Here is a 23,518-nt window from a genome sequence, read left to right as displayed (position 1 = left end):
TTTGTCAGCCTTGAGTGTGTAACCTTGAGGAGTGTACAATATGTAGAGTGCACACAATGTCAAACAACACACTTATACAAAGGATGCTCTATAGTGTGTATGCAGAATCTAGTGGGCACACCTGCAAAAGCATTTCTCAATGCAGACATATTTCAAATCCCCAAATAAATAAATATTCTGCTTATTTTTATATTGAGATGCACAAACAAGGTGTTAGTTTTCTTTATTTTTTACTTTAAAATGATCAATGTTAAATATTAATCATAAGTTTTTTTTTTTTACATGTCTATATACAGAATGTGCTGGAGTAACTGGGCAAGCTCTGATAATAGACTAGCTTTGTTATGTACTGTGCAGATGGGCTTCACTTGCGCTCCCGGGTGTTGCCAGGGGTGGTGAATGCCACAGAACGTAGGATACAATGGCACTCCTCCCCTGGAATGAACAATATTTACAGGTCTTCTGTCTCAGGGAGGAACCCAGGTGGCAAGAACTGCAGGGTGGCGCTTGATAGAACCAGGGGAGCACTGTCAGAGACCCATCCTAGAGCTGTTCTGTTGAAGGTGGGACGCTTGGTCACAGTTTCAGGTGGCATCACTGGGGGTAAAGGACTGCTTCTTGAATGGAAAATTGGATCTGTTGCCTTAGGAACAGTAATTTTGGGGGTTTTGTCAAAACCACCAAATGGAGTGGCAACTCTGAAAAGTTCAAGTCATTTTGTTATTTGGACCAAACATTCCCAATTCATTAATTATGCTTATTTTTGTGTATAATTGTGCAGAAACTTCAATTTGTGTAACCAACCTGTTAAAACTTTTGTACCCAGGTGCCTGCTGTTTCGGTTCTGGGTCAGGCATGCAACTGACCAGTGTGTCAGCCAGGGATGGGTTATTGATGATGGCCTGCTCCCATGGCGTGTGGTAGGACTTAGGTATAGCTGTGCAATTGAATTTCTCTGCTGGGAGGTTCTTCAGAGGTCCCCCATAACCTACAAGGAGTATCAGGCAGAAGTTCATTACCATGTAGAGAGAGAAGAAAAGACTAAAACACAAAATAAAATAAAAATGAAGACAGCGTGGGGAAAGAGGGATGAAAGAGGTGCAACTCTGAGCATAAAATAGGATGATGAATGAGGACAAGCTTGCTGCCTTGAGAGAGGGCTTCACAGGCCAAGGAGAAACAGTTCCTGCTGTGTTCATGTGAGGAAGGAATGCAGTCCAGGATTGACTCAATTTACGCATGGCTAAGTCATTTGTGCACATTAATAAAGATTTCCTCTGAGCCCGAGCAAACTGGACAGCTCCACCTCAGACTTTGAACAAACCAGCATCCCCCTAAACTGATTATCTGTAGCCTCAAACCTGAGCACTGCCTTTGTTACATAACTGTCACGTATCAGCCTTGCGCTGTGAGCAAACTCTTTCCTGAGTTCATCTGGCCTAAGGAAACGGGACACACCATAGTGCTCATCCCCAAGGGCCCAGCCATTAGTTATTCAAAGCCCTGAAACATTTGTTCAGCTATTTGTTTTCTGGGCATATTTGGGCAGCATCCAGTATGAGACTATTAGGCCCCTGGAGCAAAAAAAAACTTATACATGTATACCAAGGGATTCTATTTAATAGCACAAAGATTTCCATTCCTAGCACCTCATGCCTGTCTGAGTGCTTCTTCTAATCTGGCTCTCAACACACAAAGACCTGATAAAGAGGGAGAAAATGTTGTCCTAGCTAGGCTTCCTGATTTTCTACCAAAAGGACATCCCCTTGCCATTGCATTTACAGCAACGTACCCTCCAATTGCACTGGCCCACTGCAAGCCTCAAAACTACCTTGTATGAGGAAGAGATTTAAATCTAGCACCCATGTTGTAATGTTGAGAGGACAACATCAGAGCATGAGAGATGATGGGGGCATGATAGTGTCAGCAACCCTGTTACATGTACAGGAAATCCATAACATGCTTCCTGTGGGGCTCACAGCACTATTAAACAAAAATGCCTTCTACTGCAGGTCAGTGAAAGAGCAAAGGAGCGAAGGAGGGAGAAGATAAAAACACTGAGCGGAAGACAAAGAGAGCGATTACAGATTCAGCAGAGTTCAAAATGTGGCATGTTTAAAGGATAGGAAGGGGCAGCAGTGGACACCCGTTGAGTAATGGAATGCAATGGATTGTGCCCACAGGAACAAATAAACAAAAATGGCTTCACCTGGGGCTATGATGTTGGGGTCAGCCATGCTTCTTGGGTCTGGTGTGTTTGGAGGTGTTTTTGTTGACTGGTCAACATCCCCATCAGTATCAAATTTTAGCTCAGGGGTATTGGCACAGTTTGGGTCAGAGTGTACACCATTCTGAAGGGTGGAAGAGAATGAAAAAGCAGATAAAGAGAGTGTTAAAAATAATTGATAGAATCTGAAAAATGTTAGTTATAAAATGACAAATTATACAATATCATTCTCTGCAGTTAGCATGGAAAATTCTTTGACTAGTTCTATTTCCTACAGCCACTACATCTAAAACTGAAGACTGAAAATCCGAGGACATCCTAAGGGATTCTTGGCACACTGCCTCTAAATAAAGAAGGAGCTTCTGTTCTACAGCATTAGTTCTTCACACACATATGACCCCTGTCCAGCGTTGCAAGTGTTTATGGACACACTGGAGTCTGAAGCTGTTGTGTTATCCAGGCAATAGCTGCCAAGGCTTAGATGAAATTATGAAATAGATATTATCATCTCACCCTGGTGTACACCCTGGTGAGACCAAGGGTGTAAAGGCTTTTGTAAGTACTTGAGGACATGCTTCTTAAAACAACATGGAAGATTATGTTCTAGTATGACTTTTCTACAATTATTGGTTTACATAAAAAACGGCTTCTGAAGGCTTTACGCATGTGCTATGACTATGGTTCTCAAACTGAGGTACTGATTTTATTGTTAATACTGTCAGAGTGTTAAATATGTAGTGTGTTAAATGCTAACCACAAGCTATGAAATCCAGGTTAAAATGCTGTCATGATAGTTTCTACCTATGGCCACTGCAATATGAACTAATGTTCAAGTGTTTGAATGAACAACATCTAGTCATATTTGCCCTTTACATTCATGCTTTGAAATCTTTATTCAGTATTTGGTCTTACTGCTTCCCTCATGGTGAAATGTGATGTGTTACAGAGCCTATTCTTACATTGATGTCTGTGTTTGTTGCATTCTGGATGCTTTCGAAGGTGTACTTTTCTGAGCGTTTCTGACGCATTTTGAAAAGACGGGAGCCCCTGTTGGATGCCAGGGACAGTTCTTCCAGCATTATCTCCTTTGGAGCATTCAGTTTCCTTCCAAGATCCATGTCTGGATCTGTGATGAAAAGAAAAGTGTCATTAATTCCTGTGTGTGCAAACTACATGTACAGAATACATTATAAGTGTAATACTATGCCAATATTATCAATTCTCAATCTAAAATTAAATTGTTTTTTTGTGATGTTTGCAAAGCTAAAGTTGCATGTGCTTGGCTCTAGGCTAATAGAAATGAGTTTGTTTGGCTTATACCCAGAGACAGACAGTCAGTGGGGCATTAAAATGACTGACCTCATTTGTCCAGATATTGCTGAACACCAAATGCCGGCCAATTACGGAAATGTTATAAGCCTGTCAAAGGCAGGGGAACCTGTCCCACCCAAGTCTGCTTCAGCTGTCAGCAAACCTCAAGCTCCCAGGGACAGTGCAGTTGTGGCTGTCCCAAAAATAGAATTTCAATTTTTTTCTTCTTTGGATATTAAAATATCCAACTGTCTTATATTTAGACATGTTCGAGTGTGCTGCTTAAAAAGATACTCAGGGTAAGGTTGTCCTCTCAGCATTTGTAAGCATTCATGTACAGCAAAAAAGTACCAATGCAAATCGAAACATTGTGGGCCAATGGGAATGTAATGCCGTAAGTCTGCTGAATATTTGATTTAACACATTCACAGCATGAGCAATAATTATGGTGCAATGGGATGACCATGTGTGCACTTCTACTAAATTAGTTCAAATCAATTAGTTTTATTGCTTCTGTAAAGTTAAAAGGTGAAATGTCACATGTGACCCTCTGGTTCTCCCCGCTTGATATGTGCTTGGCTGTACAGCATGCAGACTGTAATTACAGTGCAATAGGAAGAGCATGGGTGCATGGCTGTACTTCTAACTTTGAGGGTCAGCTGATTGATGGCCAAGTTGTTTGACCGCTAGGCCTCTGCCGCCATAGATAGTTGCACAGATATTTGATCCTTTACCATCAGGTCCCTTGATCTCTCTGCAGATGGCTGCTGCTTGCAGCTTCCTCTCCTGTGTTGTCATCAGGCTGTGCTGTGACATACTGGAGCCTGGAGAGCACACAGCCGCCACGGGACAATGAGCATTTACACCAACATGACACTGACATTGATCACACAGACACATGCACGCACACTCAAACTCTCTGGTGACAAGCTTTCTGGTCACTCATGCTCGAGGAGTCAGGATTTATCACACCTGTTAAAAAGAGGCAGAGTTAGCACACCCCTTTAAATAACCTGCAGCCACTACACATGAGGAATACTCTCCTGTGGCGATCAGTACAGGGCACACAATCGATTTGTGTAACACAGCTGTGGCTGACAGAGTACTGAAGCCCTTTAAACACACATCACACAAGGCAGGTGAGAGCAGAGGGATGAATACAATCTGTAGCGACAGAAACTGCCAGTCCTAGTCACTGTCCACATGTGTACTGTGTCGTCAGTTTCGTCTTGCACTCTTAATCCAATCCTTTTACACCATTCATGATGAAATATTGCCTTCAAAATTATTTTACAGATGTGAGTGACTACAGAAAACAAAAATCATGATAAATCTATTCTCAAGTAGTATAGGAATAGAATTGAGAATCTCCATGTTCATCTCCATTGCATACAAATCATGTCTTGTCACATTCTGCTCCAAGAAAGACAGCAATACAGACTTACATGTTGGCAGAGATGTGCAGGCAGTTACCTGTGGCTTGGAGCTCCCTACTGAGATTTTAGGGTGGTGTCTGAACCCGTGAAGAAGGAAGGTGAGAAGCGTGAGGTCAGACTGGGTGCTGTGTCTTTCCGCACAACTCTGAGACTGTACCCAGTCTGTGTGTGTATGGTGTCAGTGGTATGCAGCTAACAGCCAGCTAAATATAGTGTTATAGACACACACACGCATACACACACAAACTACTTTTTCAGTTTAGAATAATTGAATAAGGTTAAGGTCAGACTAGAACTTAACTTTCATTAAAGTAATTTTCTGTCTTTTTTCTTTCTATATTCTCTCTCTCTTTGATTTTGTTTGGCTTTTGTTTTTTCATAACATGACTCTTGTAATAAAGGAGTTTTATATTTCTCTCTCTCTCTAATTTATTTTTATTTCTCTTTATTTCTGGTGAAATAAGACCCATAGTTTCATAGCTTTTATGAGCCATAATGTCATGGAAGCTCTTTATGGTTGAAAGCCAAGGTCAGAGTTCATTCTTTTCAAAACACCCAACTTTAGCACATTATTTAGAAATTTGCAATTGTAGGTACAAAAAAGTAAAATAGTCCAAATATAGGAATACATGAATTTAATGAAAATAATACATTTTCCAAATATGGAGTTACTCCAGCAGCAGAGATGACAGATTGTGAACTGCATGAGCTTGACCTAGTCTTTTTTTTAAAAGTGAGTGTGAGTGGCAGACATAATTCATGTGTGTTATAGTCTACTTCGCACTCACTGTGCTTGACTATAGGACTTTATGTAACTGTCTGCATGACTACAGATAGTCATACACCCTACTGAACACATGCAGTTTTGCAAATTATCACATCAGGCCAAATCAAGGGTATACACAATCTCCCTCAGCAACAAAACTACAGTAACTGAATCTCACACACTCATACCCTCACTCACTCTACAGGAGGTTCAAAGATGGCCAGTTGTAGATACACCATGGCACTTCTTTCATTTTTTTTAAAATCCATTTTAATACAGTTAATGCAACAATCAAGTGCTGTTTTGTCATTGTTGAGATGCCATCAGAAAGAAGCTCAAAATAATACTACATACAGTGAACAGCAAATGTTTGAAATTAGCTCTTCTTTTAATTATAATATCCAAAAACCAATGGGGATTATGTAAAATGTTTTTGAGTTGTCGCTCTCAAATGATTGGGTTCAATACTGTTCATAAAACAATAAACCAGTGTAATTAGATGTGATTAATGTATATTAATATATATTATATCCAAATCCAAAACATACTCAAAAACACCAATCAAAGATGTGATCCTCACATAAATCAGACGGCATTAATGTGGAGTTAATGTTGGAGGATAAAAGAAAAAAACACAATTAAGCAGCAAGCTCTAGGGCCTTTTCCCATTAAAAAATGTTTCAGTCACAAACACAATGCAGGTCTTCCGTGTAGAACAGCCACAGCCATATAAGGGGTGACGTATTATCATCCAGCTGTCAATCAACCATCCACTCTTGGGTGAGGATGGAGTCACAGTTAAATAAAAGGCAACAGCTAGAGAACAACGTAATCCTTTTAAGTGGTGCTTATGCAACAGCCATTCGCCAAATGTACAAAGTTCCTCTGATTTGGCTGTTTTGAGCACTCACTGCCCTGCACACATGTTTCGCAAGCATGTGGGGTCCCACGGACTCTTTTCCTAATATATTGTGCATTTCTACACTGCACATCATGCTTCTGTACCCACAGATTGATGTACTGCTGTTAATGAAACTCTACTATGGGTTATATCGGATGAAGAGAGGCTCATGTAGCAGTCATAGCTCTTTTCCTCTTTTACAACAATAATATGTCTCTTTAATGAAATGGCTGAATATTGTTCTATATATGCAGTCATATGAACTTGACCTTCCTTTTCATTTCAAACAATGATCTCTTCCTCTCTTTCTTCATTCTCACAACCATATCCTTTTCATAAACAATCCAGAGCCACAAACAATAAAGAATATGGCATGGGGCTCTGTCAGAACTTTTTCCAATATTTCCATGTCTTTTTGCCTATATCAGGCAACTTATCACTTAAAATTCCTCGATATCACTTAAACTTCCTTGACACTAATCAGGAAACATTCTCCATAAACATCCATTACACTACAGTTTTGCCACTGTCTTTAGTCAGACTTCCTTGGCCTGTGTCTCGTTCCATTGTCAGCAGATAGGTTGGCTGGAATGGGTCTTTGGGTGTCATTCTGTAAAGTTTCTCTTTTAAAAAACACTAAAATAATTTTCTGTTCAGGCTGTTATCGTAGTACTCAATTGTGTTAACAAATAAGATATCTGATTTAGGGCCCTACTTTTAATGTGATGTAATGGACGTGGCATATGGGGCTTGTTTGCAAATACCAGTTCAATTATGTCCTCAAGATTTACATCAATAAGTAGGTAAAAACAAGAAAACACTGCTTGCTTGTTATCTGCAACTACGGGTGTAGATCATGGTGATGACTGATAGCTTTCACACACCCTACAACACTTAGTGTCTCAAGGTGCCGGTGAAAGTGGATCTGTAGGGCGTTTGTGCCCGTGGTTTGCCGGGCTCAGAAGTGACCCATGGAGGTCCAATGCTTGATTCGGTTTTGGACCTTTGTGGTTGGGACTGTCGGAGAGGAGATGTAGTGTAGATAGTGCTGGCAGCAGGAGCTGATGCTGTGCTCTTTGTGGGGGAGAGGAAGGGTAATGGGGAGCGGTTGGAGATGTGGGTCCTTGGTGGAGGCTTGTAGGCCCCACAGGCTTTCCACTCTTCTGGAGGCTGAGGCAGCATCTTGCGCTGAGCTGCTGACCGGAGGTTGGTGGCAATAGACTGCTGCAGGTCCTGAAAAGCAAATGCTTCATCCACCATACCCAGTGGGTGACGTGAAGCTGCCTCCCAGGGAGTGGGTGGCTTGTGACTGTGGTCCAACTTAGAAACCTGCCTTTCCTTGGCTCTGGTCGAGGAGCTGGGGGCCTGCAGCCGCAGTGATGGGGAGGCTGAGGAAGATCTAGCGCTGAGTCCTACAGCAGAAAATCTTGCGGGAGGAGAAAGGGAGGAGCTTCTGCCAAGACCCTATAAAAAGATATTTTAGTATTGTGAGCTCAAATATTGATTAGGGTTCACAGCAGTACATTTATAATATGTGTTGTTAAATTCAGCATTGTTAAAATTGAAGCATTTATCTTCTGTAGTAACATTTTCTCTCATTTTTTAAGTTGGGATAGAAATGTAAAATGTTGCCAAGTAAACATTCTCTCAGACAAGAGCCCCCTGAGTGGTTATACATAAGAAACAATAGCGGACTTGTGCAGAGCACTGCTCTGAGTAGCTTCCTCTGTATGGAGCCACTTGCCCGTTTATGCTGGACCATGTCCAGCTCTTTGATTTCTTAGAACAATTGGCTTGCATAAGTTGCTTTTCCCCATAAGTCATATTTAGATCTTTTTAATGGGACTTGCGCAGGACACATTTCCATTTCATCTCCGAGAGTCAGCAAGTCTGCTTAGGTGGTTTTTATCAGTTCTATCACTTTCGGCTGTGTTTTAGGCCCATTTGTGAACTTGCTCAAGCAACAGAGAAAGTCTATCCTCAGTTGTGCGCCCTGATCTACTTGCACAAGGCAAGCATGAAGGAGTTTGCCGCCACCTTCTGGCAAAAGACTAATAAAAATCAGTGCGTTTCCACCTACCCCTGACAGAAACATTTTAAACATTTAAAGATAACGTTCAGACTTACGTGCTTGGGTAACTCAGTATATTATAATTTTCATAATAATTGTGAAGGTGCAATTACTGCCTGACAGAATGTACACATGTGCTGTATAGAACATATTGTAAAGTAATGTTCATGGATCTTTATTATCAGTCTCTGGCAAAGCAATAATTTTTAATCTCAGTGAGTATACAAAAATACCAGTAGTAGATATCTCCATCCAAAATAAACTCGTATTATATAATTGTCATTTGTCTGCACCTTATATGACATTTGACAGCAGGACTCTGTCAGGGGGTGTTGTAGTTGCCCACCCACCAGTCTTTGAACTGCCTGACCAGATGGCGTTTTTTTTTTTTAGACAGATGTTTAGCCTGCACTGCCACATATGGTACATCAGGGTTCTGATGCAGATTATCAAGATTTATACATTTCAATCTATAACAATGCTTAAAATAGTTTGGAAAATCTGCAGTGACCCAGCACTATACTGCCTACTGCACAAAATGCTGCTGCGTAGTGTGGGATATGGGTCAAAGGTCAAAGCCAGGAAAAGTACTTTCAGTCCTAGACGATGGAAAGAACTAGCAGTTTTGAAAATTATGACTGAAACATTACAACATTATGACTTGACCTTATGTGTTTTGCTCATAAAGAAAAAGCATGATTTATTTCTCTAAATCTGTCATCGTTCTCTAAATACCTTTTTTTATGTTATAAGTAAAAAAAAGGTTCTCATGTAAGATAGAACTGAGAACAGGTGTAACAAATTGTAATGCTGTGCACCCCTCAGGGCGGGAGACAGAAGATCAGATTTCTCCAAATATAGCCCCTGACCTCAGACTCCTCTGAGCATTGATTTATATATTTGAGGACTTAGCTAATTGCATACATACAATTTTAAAGCATGATTGTAGATTGAGCTTCATTAGAAGGGGATGGGAAATTATTATCAGAAACTGCTATGGTTTCTAGGTAGGCACTTCTTCATAGTTTGTGAATTATAACTTTTAGATAGTTATAGATTCAGTAGATAGAGCCAGACTTTGATACTAAATAATGCTCCTTTTGCTATTGCATTTATCATATGACAGAAAATAAAGCTAATTTGCTGTTAAAGCTTATCGGTTGAAATGTGTTCACTTACTTAAAATAATTCTAATAGTTGTTTAACCCTATTCTAAAAAAGAGACATTGTTATAATTTAAAAATCATATAAAAAAGAAAAAAATATTGATGTGGCTCACATGTTTTGAGTAAAGGTGAGATGATACAGAATGAATGTCTAAGGCAGTGAATGAATGCTTTTTGCCATGCGTGATGGAAGTGGACCCATGCAATAGTAAACCAAAGCAACATAAACTGAAGGACATGATTCATTTTAATATTGTGGCAAAACCTGCAGAGCATATGCACAACAAATAAACACACAAAAGATGCAGCAGAAAAAGGAAGAATGAAAGAATATCAAGAAACTGAGGCCTATGAGCTGTGCAGCTAAATTTTAAAGCTAGTTTAACCATACACAGGTGAATCATGGCATTTTAAACCTGCTGCTCTTCTGTCACCAGATGTGTCAAGGAGAAAAAAAGACAGTCGGAAGAATGAAAGTGAAGAAAAGTAAGCACTGCATAACATGGTTGGGAAAATTATGTTTTTTGTATGCCTACAAACTTAGCATAGTTTTGGTAGCTGAGTCTCCCTAACTCTTCAACAGCTACCTAAGATTACAAACTCATCAGAAACATCTTTTTCACCTGCCTTCACTTACAGAATTTTCATTTAAGAAAAGTTCAATTACACAAAGCAACAACTTAAAGGAAAACAATGGTATTCAAACTGGGTCTTAGAAAGACCATTCTTCACAACCAACACAGGCAATTACATTCATACATACACATTCTCATCCTTGAGACTGGGTTCCAACTCCATTTACAAAATAAAGCATATATATTTCTAAATAATTGTATGTTAAGCTTACATTTTTATATTTTATACATTACTATGACTGACTATTGAATTGTGTCCCTATCCAAAATTTGCAAAACTCCAGCTGCTAACATTGCATTTGCCCCTTGAGTCATTAATCATCGTCTAATTTTGTCCAGTCTACGATCTGGGAAAGTTTAAATTATTCATATTCACTAAGAATCTATTGGAGTATACCAAACAACACAAACTCTTTCCATCAAAACCCAAACCTTCTTATGCTCCGTTAAGATGCAGTGTTCTCCAAAACCATTGCAAGATTACTTAAAAGGGTCAGAAATACTGGCTTCATCTAACACTGAAAAAGTTTGAATACCCCAACACTTAAAAATCTTGACAGCTCTAATAGTGTTTAATGTTTGACTCTGCACAAATTCATATTATTTTTCTTTGTAGTTGTAGAATAGGTGAATCTACTTCACCAAAATGTGAATATTTCCATTAATGGATTTTATTTAGATTTTGGCGGAGACTATAGATTGGACAGCAACTAATTCTCATCTCTCACTCCGTTATCCCCATCAATCATTAAACCACTGGGTAATGTATCTTGATTGGCTATAAAATGAAATTTAAGATGAATCTACCTGTTCTAGGAAAAAATAAATTAGAAATTCAAATTCATGTACAGTATCAAAGTCTAGCTGATACATTCAGCATAGAAAAGGTATTGCTTTCTGAAATGCCTTTTCTAAAAAAAAAAGGCAATAAATTTGTCACTTACTCTTGGTTTAAATGGTTCTTTACAAGAGCATACCTAAAAACTAAAAAATGTTATTTTACACCATATAAAATCCAATCAATATACATTAATTACTCCCTGCACTGAAGCATCAAATATGAATTTTGTTTTTCTTGAGCAAAGAGTCACTCCTTCTCTGTAGCACATGGCTTCCACACCTGGGCAGCACTTTTTTTGGCTGAGAACTTTGGCTTCGGTGCTGCTACTGCAGTCCCACTGGAGACAGAGTCTGCCTTGGCTGCTGCTGCGAAGCTGGGCACCACATAGGTATTGGGTGATGGCTGGTAATTTGTTGCAGGTGCTGCTGGGGCTGCTGAGTAGGGGGGGTTATAGCCTTGTGGGTAGGGAGCATTGAGAGCCTGCTGGTATGCAGAAGTAGGGGCTTGCTGATAAGGGTTAGCCAGGGGGGCTGACTGATAGGACTGGTTGTAGGGTTGCTGGTAAGGAGAACGCTGATAAGCAGTGAGCCCTGAAGCTTGCTGGTAAGCATTAGCATTATAATAGGGGTCATCATGCATTGCAGGTGATGGGCCAGGCATCCCATAGGGCTGCTGTGTTTGGGACTGTGGTGTTATGAAGCCATAGCCTGGGGGCATTTGTCCTGGGCCTAACTGTGCTTGAGCTTGAGTTTGGGCATGGGCTTGAGCCTGGGCTTGAGCTTGGGCTTGGGCTTGGGCTTGTGCTTGTGCTTGTGCTTGGGCCTGAGCCTGAGCTTGAGCTGCTTCTTCAGCCTTTTGCTTTTCTGCCAGTGCCTCTGCTGCTGGACCGTAAGTAAAAAGAGAAGCTTTCAGTTGATAGGGCTGGTGTTTCATGACATCCAAGACATGAAGGGGCTTAGGGGTGGGCTTCTCTTTTTCTTTGCTTTTGGACTTAGCTTTTGTTGATGGGCTTGAAGATGGAGGTTGTTTGACTGCACCTGGGGGATATGAAGGTGACTGAAGAGGGTTGTAAGCCAAAGGTGGGGGTGCACGGACATTTGGTGAGTACTTCCAGGAGTTTGGTAAAGATGGTGTGGGGGATGCAGGTCTAAGTTTATTAGCCTGCACTGTGGCAGAATCTACAACAAACTTTTCCATTCGAGACTGCCTCTTTGCAAACAACTCTGCCCCCTTGCCTCTTAAGGCAGGCATCTCAAAGGCTGAACCCAAACTTTCCACTTGGGCAACTTTGGTGCCCAGTGTGTAGTTATTCATTCTTTGTGTTGAAGGGGGTGTTGAAACTTGTCTGTCTGGTGTTTGGTTCCACATTTTAAGGGGATGGCGTGACACCTCATTGTTTTCTACATGGCCAGTGGTACTTACTGAAGGTTGCTGTGATTTTGATGTCCATGTATTCACTGACCCCACTGGATCTGGCTGTGAAGGAGCTGGCTTCCAGTGATTCATGAAAGGCTGTGCTGTCTGCTGAGGATGTTGGGCCCAAGGGGGTTGGGGTTGGGGTTGAAACTGATTTGTTGGTTGTTGGGTCCAGGGGGGTTGAGGCTGAGACTGATTAGAGGGTTGTTGTGCCCATGTTGGTTGGGGCTGAGATTGATTTGATGGTTGTTGCACCCAAATGGGCTGTGATTGGTTCTGATCTGTGGCCCAAGCATTCAAACTTTGTTGAGGCTGCTCCTGAAGAGAAGCTGAGTGAGCCCATGGTGGCTGTGCCTGTGAGTTTGCTGGCAGTGCAGAAGGCCAAGAACTGATGGGAGGCTGCATTTGTGGTGATTGCTGATGGGGTGCTTGAGAAGTTTGAACCCATGGTGGCTGTGGAGGAGTTTGCAGTTGGCTTTGAGGTTGGACCCAATCACTTACAGCTGGTTGTGGAGATGACTGTGACTGAGACTGAGTCATCCAAGGTGGATGACACTGAGACTGGGCCCAAGCACTTGCTTGAGGCTGCTGTTGCTGCTGTTGTTTGAGTGAAGAAGCCCAGGGTGGAAGTGGCTGAGAATCTGTTTGTTGTTGTGATGGTTGAACCCAAGGTGGCTGTATCTGATTTTGATCAGGGGACCAAGCATTAGCTGGTGGTTTGGCTTGGTCTTGTGGTTGGACCCAAGACATCTGGGGTGGGGACTGAGACGAGTCTGTCCAAGTATTAACCTGAGGTTGTGACTGTGACACCCAAGGTGGTTGTGCAGGTGACTGCATTGGAGGCTGAGTTTGCACTTCAGCAGATGGTTTGGATTGTGTTACCCAAGGCAGCTGAGAATGAGAATGTGTTTGCACTGATGTTTGTGACTGTACAAGACTGGCTTGAGCATTGGTTACCCAAGAGGGTTGAGACTGCGATTGAGTTTGTGCCTGCACCTGCACATCTGGTGATTGAGCCTGGGTCACCCACGTGGGCTGTGATTGATCTTGAGTTGCAGCTTGAGTTTGAACTTCAGATGGACTCCAGGTACTCACAGCTGGTTGCTGTAGTGACTGAGTTTGAACATTAGCCCAAGAACTGACAGGTGTCTCAGACTGAGGATGTGACATTGTGGGTTGCTGAACACTCACTGGCTGATGGGTCTGACCCCAAGATTCAGGTTGCTGGGATAAATTAATTTGAACTGCTGTTGTACCCCAGGCATTAGCTGTGGTGTCTTGCTCTTGTGAGGGAAGTTTGGCAGAAGCAGCATTGGCTTCAGGAACAGCCAATGGGGGAGGGGCAGGTGCTGGAGAGTACTCCATTTCTGGAGCTGGGTTGGTGTCATGAACAAGGGGCTCAGCATGTGTGGGGATGTTATTTTCAGTATGCTGAGGCAACTCCTGGCTTGCATTTTCTGGCTGTGGTGACCATGGGGGAGAGGCTGGGTTGATTTGAGGTTTAGGGGCAACGGGTGGAGGGATTTTCTGCTTTACTCTTGGGGTCTGCAGGAAGTTGCAAGCCTCTGCTCCCAAACTCAGATAATCCTCTTCTGGACCTGATTCAAAACCTTTCTTGTCACTCCTGTTGAGGAGATTCAGAAGTTCAGGGTTTGGAGAAATCTTTGGAGGCTCCTTGAAGGTGAACATAGGTTTGGAAGTGTTCCGCTTCTTTGCATCCTGTAAAATTCCAGTTTTAATAGCAGGCACTGAAATTCGCTCATCTCTGGATGCAATCTGTTCCCCTTGTCCTTCTGTAGAATATGATAACTGCTCTTGAATGGGGGATGAAAATGGAGCAGGAGTTCTATTCTGGGTTGCTGAAAAGGGTTTAGCACTTCTGTTTGCTACTGTCATTTGCATCTCATTAGCTTGGAGATGAACCATTCCATTCATGTTAGGGGAATACTGTTGCTGTTGCTCATGGTACTGTTGCTGAAAGTACTGTTGCTGTTGCTCGTATTGTTGCTGATATTGATACTGTTGCTGCTGATAATATTGTTCTTGGTGATACTGTTGCTGCTGTTGTTGTTGGTGCAGATTGACATCCATGTAGTTTTGGCTTTCAGCTTGCATATAAGAATGTTCAGCTTGTTGGTAGACTAACTGCTTCTCTGCCTCTTGGACACTCTCTACAGGGAGCCCTTTCTGTCTCATTTCCTCATGCTCAGCTGCGATTTCATCAATTCGTTGCCGTCGTTGAGCAAACATCAGGGCTCCTTTACCCTTGGTTTCAGGAAGTCGATCCATCTCCTCTTGGTTGTCAAGCTTCCGTTCTATCTCGAGGAGTCCAGTGTCCCAGTCAAATGTTACAACACTTCCGTGGCTCTGGGCATGAGTAAAGAAGTCCTCATCAACCTCAGATTCACTGGTTGCTAGTACAGTGAACTCAACAGCATGCTCTTCTTTATCTTCTACGTCGTCGTCCTCCTCAAATTCAGGCTTGTCCTCACCAGTACCGTAGCTCACAAGTGTGTATTTTTTTGCCCGTTGTCTGTGTTTCTTAAACAACAATAACCCCTTATTATTGGGGTTAGGGGCTGCAGCAGTCAGGAGTAGTGCAATGCGCTTACATTTAGACTTAGCTTCCTTTACTTGCTTTTCTGATTGGCTTTCACTTCGCCTGAGCCCTGTGTGAAAGGGTGAAGTCAGACAGAGAGAGAGAAAGATGATAGGAGATAGGAGGATACAAGAGAGATATTTCTGATTATTACACACTGTGATCTACTTCCACACATAAAACATGAACATTTTAAAGGTAATGGTAAAGGAGATCTCCACACAAAACATGCAACGTGAGTAGTTTGTTTAGTGTGAATAGTAAATGCATGAATTGCATATTAAATTTTAACACCTTAAGTTTTATAAAATCAATTTTAACTGCTGTAATATTTAAATTACCTTTTGTATAATGGGATGGACAGTTATTCAAGCACAAAAACATTAAGCCATCCTTTCATTGCATTTCTTGAACAATAAGTAAAGATAGAAATATTAAAATAAAACATTTTAATACATGCAAAACTTAACAGTTAATAACATCACAAATTTTAATATATATCGTTCCTTCAACCAGCAGAAAGTTACACAGTCAATAATTATTTAAACAATAAGTAATCTAAACATATAATATTCCTCAAGTGTCAATTTGAAGCCAGGGAATAAGTGCAAGTAAATAATAAATACGATGATAAATACGAATAAAAATTACCCTGGAAATTGGTTTGGCAGAATGAGATTATATAAGATCTTGCCTTTTCAATTTAAATATCTCTTTTCAGTAAAGTGAAGCCCAGTAACATAAGAGCTCTATGGCAGCTCTCATTTATATCTAGAAAATCAAAGACAACATTTAAACAACGTTTTTGTTACAGTTTACACTCGCCTAACCTCAATGTGGAGAGATCTGTAGGAGTGAGTGCTTCCCTTTTCAGTATGGCTAAGATTTGCAGCTTTAAAGGATCGGGTAATGAGTGAGCAACCCACATGCTGGTGTCTGTCAAACAGCACTTCTGCAGGCATCATCAGCATGCCCGTGTTTTATTCTTATCCCAAAAGCCAAAGTAAGAGTTTGGTCACCGTGTCAGTCAACTTCACATTACAGCCTGCTGAAAGCCTTTACTGTGTAAAGCTAATTCTGAAGTAATTCTACGTAAACAATTTAACTTTATGGCTAATTACATGCAAAGGAATCACTACATTGTTGTTTTTTTGAGTGGACAAATTTTGCTCTTTGATATATTTTCTGATATAGCCTTTGCAAAATCAATGACCATACTGTCAGATACATTATCAGATTACATACATTATCACACATGCTGTCCAAAATACATTTTACACCAGGCTAGAAAAAAAAAGAGACTTACTGGCATGTCTTGCCCGGTGCTTGCTGGGTTTACTTAGCTCCTTCTCAGACTCTGACTCCTCTGAAAGGATACCACAGCAGATGCCAGAGGAGGCGGGAGCTGTCTCACTCTGCCCTCCTTCTTCTTCTTCACTGGCTCCGGCTTCTGACCCCCCATGCCCCTCCTTCTGTCCTTCATAGCCCTCCCCTGAAGCCTGAAGCGTCACTTGCACCTGGGTGTGGAGTGCGGGGGACCTCACCAACAGAGCACGTTGACCAAGAGGCTCTCTTTCAGAGATGGGTATATAGAGGGAGCTGTGGGCACTGATGTATGTGCTTTTGGTCTCTTCAGAGGTTTTCTTTTTGTAGACAGGCCCCTCCACCCCCTTAGCACTGCCAAGAGAGGTGCAAACTGAGTCCTCCATTGTATGTTTTGAGAGGGATAGCTGCAGCTCCACCATAGTCCCTGCAGGGACCTCTACCCGGGGCCCTGAATGTCTAGCATCTTGAGTCTCCGGTACTTCCTTGCCCTCATATTCTGGCACGCAGAACTGAGTTCGAACCAGCCGACTTCCCCTGGAGCAATCAACATCACTGTCTGTCTCTCCATAATAAGCTTCATCCTGGGAATCTGATGTATAGAGCTCACGCTGGGGTTGGGATTGGTAAAGAGATGGGATGCGGAGAGTTGTGCTCTGAAGACCCTTTCTAAGTGATTTTCTCCCAGTGAAGTCTTCCTGCTCTGAATCTGAGCCCTGGGATGACTGAACACAATGTCTGAAACAGGAAGGAAGGAAATCATGTCAACACAGCAGATAAAGTTCATATCTACTTGTCTCTAATTGCTTATTCATTCTAACATTACAATTAAATCAATTAATTATAAATTGTAATTGTAATTAACACTTTCTGAATTATTAAAGAGATACCCAGCACTTAATCTCTTTTTGTGACCTTTCATTACCTGAAGAGATTTAATTGATGAATTGTGCTTGAACTAATGAGCCAAGACTGCGGTAGAAGTGCATGTGAATAATTTACACCATATCATAGAACCTATGGGCACTAACATAAAACTAATATCTGGGCAGTTGTGTGCTGAACAGAGACACTACTTTGCAATATGCCTGGCTGACAAAGGTCAACTTAATTGCTTATAAACCAACTCACACCAACCAACTACGTGTCCATAAACAACGCCCATTACATGCTAATTCAATTCTGAGCATCCTGAAGACTAACAGAGCCACGATTTGCATTGTGTGCATATTTGAGGGGAAAAAAAACTGTTACACAGCTATGGTATTTATAGGAAAATTAAAAGATAAACTCATTGTGCCTCTTTTGGGATATTAATAAGTCAGTCAGACACAAATATAATTGTGCAATCAGATCTCATTTATTTCTGTGGTTATGAAATAACTATCAAGCCAGAATGTCTGCCTGTGAAGAGAGACATCTATCCAGTGGAACTGTACCTTTTGACAAGCAGTTTTAGGCAGTCGGCAGAGGCCTCAACAAGAGCTACAGCTTGCCGGAGAGTGAGGCCAGCACAGGGTTTTCCATTCAGTGACACCAGTTCATCACCCTCACAAAGCCCAGCCAGTGAGGCATGGCTGTCCTCCTCTACCTGAAATAAAGGGCATTTGTGATATTAATGGACCACCTGAAATGTATCCATTATCTTCTTTCGGATTCATTTAATGTATAACATTTCATTTAAAACCCACATCAAAATGAGATCATCCCAGTGATTGCCAGAAAACAGGTGACGGTCCATGTGACAGCACAAAGGCGGTGTTCACAGAAAGGGCAGGTGCAAGAGTGCAAGATTTAACGCTGTACTTTATGACAGCACCAAAATGGCAACCAGTCGGCTCAATAATGTAATCAGCTGCAGCAGGGTACACTGGAATTATGTTCTGGATATTGCACTGACATGTCCAAAAAACACCAGTTGGTACATAAAAATCAAGGCCAGTTTTCAGCAGTAGCCAAGTTTCCTTATATTCTTCTTTGCTTGGTTGTGTCTGGGGGGCAGAGTGATTACTTCCGTATGTGCTGTGGTCTGACATTAGGAAAGGGCAACATCATAAACTTTGCAATGAATGTCTGACATCAGCTTTATGGCCCCTGGCAATGTCATTTTGCATGCAGTGACCTGTATTTAATATACTGTATGTGTATCTAATTGAAGTTACCTCACATGACTTCTACAAACCATGGTTAAGGTCTATATCCAAACATAATATATATGTATTTAGGTAGTTTGTTCCAACTGTAAGTATAACATCTATAATTCAGGATCGTTGAAATGTTACCATAGCTAGTATTGCTTTAATTCAATTCAGGTCAATTCAAAGAACTTTATTTGACACAACAGATGATACAAAGTAACAAATCTCTGTATATTGCAGTATGAAAAATTATTAATATGAAAAATGATTAACTTGACATAACAAAAGCAGTCATAAGAGGGTGGGAATGTTAATACATTGGTATGTTCAAATGTACCTACATTTATTAAGAATACAGATTGACTCTCTGAACTGCCATTTAGCATAATTATAATCTGTAATGTGTGTTTATATGTGTGTGCGTGTGTGTGTGTGTTAACCAAACTTCATGTTATATATATTTCAAATATATATATTTATATAATATAGTATATATTTGATATATTATATTATATATATTTCAAATATACTTAATTATATATGGAACATGAAGTTTGGTTAACACACATATATATGTGGGAAAGGGGGAAATTTTGCAGATTGATTGCAATGCACTTATTTTAGCACTAGGTGGCAGCACAAAATCAGCCTCACAATTCAAACCTCACTAACAGTTCAGAGACACAGTAAAAGTATAATATGTTCATGTGTTGATAAGTGTATTGCATGGAATAACTCCAGTGCAATTAAATATTTGTATGAAATGTTTGATTGCAACACACATACAGCAGACCTTTCTTGCAGACCATTACTGCTAAAAGGAACCACGTTTATTTTAAACACCAATCATTCCTAAACCTGCCCTGTGTGGGGTGTGTTATATTGTACTTGCCCTCAGTGTGAAAGTCTCTCCCTGCTTCTACTGTTCAGACGGCCGTATATGGAGGCCCTGTGCAGTCTGTGTCTTTGGAATCACACCTCACAAAGAAAGTAACAAGACATCAACTTGGCCCAACCAGTCCTGCTCAACCCCCCTCCAAAAAAGGGAGGGAAATCTTTCAAAACACATGGCCTCATTGAAATACACAAATCTGCATTCACAATGGAAATCTGAGAGCAACCTTTTCGGCTTGCTGCCTCCAACGCTTCAAGTGTTGGTGATGAACAGAATACAAAATAATTTATAAATTGCATTGCTGTTGAATATGTCATAACGATTTTGCACAAACTATTTGCAGTAAAGTGCAAAGGCTGTTCTAGAAAGTTCCTGAGGCATGGCATGGGAAAGTTGAAAAAAAAAAAAGCTACAGGAAGCGTAACCCTGCAGGCTTTTCTTGCTTAAATCAGCTTTCAGCAATGAGCTTTTCACATTAACAGCAAACATTAACCAGTGACTGGACAGGTAAAACTGTTCACAGCATCCACTGTCTGACATGGAGGTAGATCAAGGCTGGAAGGCAGGATGCATGCGTGTGGATGGAGGAAATAATAACTTTCAAACAGGAGAGTGAGAGTTCTGATAGGGTTTCAAATTTGTGGCAAAAAAGTATGAAAATGGTTACTCAGTCCAGCAACAGTCTTGTCCAGTATAAAGGTCTTCTGTGGGTGGCACCCATGATGAGTGGGAGGGCACTGAGTATCCAATAGAATTAATGTGTAGAACACATTCTACACATTGTTACAGAATGAAGCTAAAATGCATTTAATAAAAATACATCGATATGTTGAAAATGCTTTCTAAAAAATTATCTGATACGATAACACACACATCTGTTTGCATTCTTCATCCATTTTTTCCCATGCAAAGTTAGGTTCCTGTCTTATTTTCTGGTGAAGAATGGCCACCCTGCACCTTTAAAAAATCTGAGGAGTTATGACTTCACCCTCTTTGTACTCCAGCCAGGACTCCCAAAAAGTCCAAATAAAAGCCACTCTGCCATATAAGGGAAACAGACTCCTGAGCGTGTATCCCCCTCAGCACATCAAAACTTCACTGCTTGCTTGTTCCTTGAAAAATGCATGAACAGTCTGACCTCGGTATAATACGTATATATTTGCCAATAAGTATTCCTTTGCAAAATCCAGAGATGGGTTTAGGGTCTGTCTTTTGTATGATTTGCTGCAGCCATAGAGCTACATATAGAGGGAAATCTTTGATTTCAATTGCCATCATCACAAAGGTACAAGTGTATTCATCACAACATAATGTCTTTTAAAGGATTGGTCATCTGCAAATGGTTTAGTGCAAATTTAACTCAACATCATATAGCAATTTAATATAAGAGCTATTCAGTATAAACAGACTGAATATGTGAATCTGTCCAGCATTAGATCAACAGAATTGATGTGCCATCAGCCATGAATCCTCTTTTAGAAAATGACTCTAGTTGTAAGCACTGGAGTAGTTCTTTCTCCAAGAGCAGCTCTGATCCCAGTGGAATGTGGGGATGTTTCTGAGAGACATTATCACTTCTCTGGGCAAGAAGACAGCATGCTGACAGGTTTGGTAAACCAACACCACAAGCTTTAAGGGTGGCCTCATGCAAAAGATAGTGTACTTAAAAAATCTAAAAAAAAAAAGATTGTCAAAATTGGATTCTTTGCGTGTTTTTGTGCCTTTTCAGTTTTTATCAGCTGCTATTAATGAAGATACTTTGCCTGTAATTTAATGAGGGCCAGTGAAGAGAAACAACTGCTTACAAATACAAGGACCCACATTCTTTGGCCAAAGTTTAGATATAGAAACATGAAACAATGACTCATGTAGATATGGTGCATATACAGTACAGGCCAAAAGTTTGGACACATGGTTATTATCATGACCATTTACATTGGTAGATTCTCACTGAAGGTATCAAAACTATGAACTTATGAACTATGTACTTAACAAAAAAAGGTGAAATAACTGAAAACATGTTTTATATTCTAGTTTCTTCAAAATAGCCGCCCTTTGCTCTGATTACTGCTTTGCACACTCTTGCATTCTCGATGAGCTTCAAGAGGTCGTCATCTGAAATGGTTTTCCAACAGTCTTGAAGGAGTTCCCAGAGGTGTTTAGCACTTGCCAAAGAGTTTGTACCTTGCCAATGATTACACTTGCCAGAACCAGTTCAGGGCTTTCAGTTTTATGGATGCAACGGGAACTATTTTAATCTAACAATTTCTTGAATGATTGCATCTTAAAGATCAATTAAAAAAGAACACTTAACATAAAAACATTTACTGAAGTGTTCTAACCATATAGGAGCGATAGTGAGTTACCATTGAATAAATTTTGCCCTACATTTTGCCCTCAATCCCTTTTAAAAGAGAGAAAGTAATGTTGCTTCGTGTCAGTCATATTGAAGGTCCTGCCCTTATTAAAAAACGATTCCCAAACACAAGGGCATAAGGTGTGTATCTAGACTTCCCAAGTCGCATGCAGCCCTCTGCACATGACGGTTACTGTGATTGTTCTATTACTGTTATAATAATTTAAAACATCTATACCAAGATCTTCAGGAGCCTAAATGCATGGGAAATAAAATATAACTTATAACTCAGAAGTGGTCAATTTTTCACCGCTCCCCTTTTCCGGGGAGCCAAGCCCCCCCGTCCAAGGAATTTGCACTATGACCTTCCCTGTCTCAGGCGTGAGCTGTCCCACCAGTCACCTGTCCACGTTTTTTAACAGTGGTCTGTGTGCTGGATGGTGGTGTGGCAAAAGAAAAGGGTTCAAACTGATCACGGATCAGCCACCCTCTCCTTGGCGTGACCATATAAGGTCTCCGGCTGTTTTTTTTTTTTACAGGAGAAAACCAACGAATCCATCTTCCATCAGAACCAATGCGCCGTTCCCATGACTCAGTAGTAAGAAACGCAGCCAGTTTGCAAGCTGCAATCATGCAGAAGAATGGTCAACACCGATAAGGATGTCGGGAAATAGAAAAACAATGCTTTGTTGTAGGAATTTATGATTAATTCATTGAGAGAGTGAAAGAGTTTATTTTTATTTATCATAACTAACTATAACTTTAGTTCAAGAGTTAAGTAAGTATTATTTTTGCCCTTAAAAATATATCTGAAGCAAAATGAGCCCCGGTGGAGCTCGTTTTCAGTATTTCGTCTTGAAAAAGTCACTTTTCAGTTGTAGCTGATCACTAAATTGCTAGTGATGGTGATGGTTGATACCCTACCTGATGAACGTGCAGAGGATGCTGACGGTCCTCGCTATCCTGGCTCAGGCTGAAGCCCCACGGCGCTCCCCCACGCACCGTGAAGCAGTAATAATCCCCCGCGCCCATCCTGTGCCCAGCACCGGGTCCCGGCAGTCTGCGGCACAGAGGTTCGGCTTTTACTCTGGAGGTCCAGCCCGGTGCCGCGTCACGTTCCAGGTCCCGCCTCCTTATTTCACAAGGACCTTCATCCCTGAAATTCATTTCTGTTGATCCCACGGATCGTTATTTCTGTGAAAGAATAGCTCAACCATTTATGTTTAAATATTTGACCATCGCTCACTGTGCTGAACGTTCCATAAATGTCTTAGTGTAAGTTTACTATGAAACCTGATTTTTCTCTTCCGTGTTGAAAATGTTTACCGATCCATGTGATACAGAAGAAGTGGAGGAAATACCTAAAATGTAAATAACTAAATGTAAACAATGATTTATTTCATTTATGTCCCAGCTCAACATCTCCGTGTCTCCTTG

General features: G+C 40.9%; 2 protein-coding genes across 4 annotated transcripts; both read right to left on the bottom strand.

Moving 5' to 3' along the window:
* Positions 1 to 206: 206 nt before the first annotated feature.
* On the bottom strand, positions 207 to 5,141 carry LOC114799292 (myozenin-2-like). 2 transcript variants are annotated; one of them, XM_028995845.1, is made up of 6 exons: positions 5,012 to 5,141; positions 4,273 to 4,362; positions 3,187 to 3,353; positions 2,210 to 2,351; positions 805 to 988; positions 207 to 698 (listed from the first exon to the last, which is right to left on the bottom strand). In XM_028995845.1, the coding sequence occupies exons 2-6, from the start codon at positions 4,352 to 4,354 to the stop codon at positions 452 to 454; spliced, it is 822 nt and encodes a 273-aa protein (XP_028851678.1). In that variant the 5' UTR covers positions 4,355 to 4,362; positions 5,012 to 5,141; the 3' UTR covers positions 207 to 451. The 2 variants fall into 2 exon arrangements, with proteins under 2 accessions (XP_028851678.1, XP_028851763.1); XM_028995930.1 differs by having other exon boundaries at positions 4,984 to 5,106.
* Positions 5,142 to 6,119: 978 nt separating this feature from the next.
* synpo2a (synaptopodin 2a) lies at positions 6,120 to 23,127 on the bottom strand. 2 transcript variants are annotated; one of them, XM_028995046.1, is made up of 5 exons: positions 23,006 to 23,127; positions 18,132 to 18,283; positions 16,676 to 17,430; positions 11,634 to 15,439; positions 6,120 to 8,105 (listed from the first exon to the last, which is right to left on the bottom strand). In XM_028995046.1, the coding sequence occupies exons 1-5, from the start codon at positions 23,111 to 23,113 to the stop codon at positions 7,536 to 7,538; spliced, it is 5,391 nt and encodes a 1,796-aa protein (XP_028850879.1). In that variant the 5' UTR covers positions 23,114 to 23,127; the 3' UTR covers positions 6,120 to 7,535. The 2 variants fall into 2 exon arrangements, with proteins under 2 accessions (XP_028850879.1, XP_028850970.1); XM_028995137.1 differs by lacking the exon at positions 6,120 to 8,105 and having other exon boundaries at positions 10,105 to 15,439.
* Positions 23,128 to 23,518: the final 391 nt, after the last annotated feature.

The sequence above is a fragment of the Denticeps clupeoides genome, chromosome 1 (assembly GCF_900700375.1).
Source record: "Denticeps clupeoides chromosome 1, fDenClu1.1, whole genome shotgun sequence".
In the NCBI taxonomy this organism is placed as follows: domain Eukaryota; kingdom Metazoa; phylum Chordata; class Actinopteri; order Clupeiformes; family Denticipitidae; genus Denticeps; species Denticeps clupeoides.
Note: the sequence above shows the minus strand (reverse complement) of the source record. Positions and strands in the feature narration are given on the sequence as shown.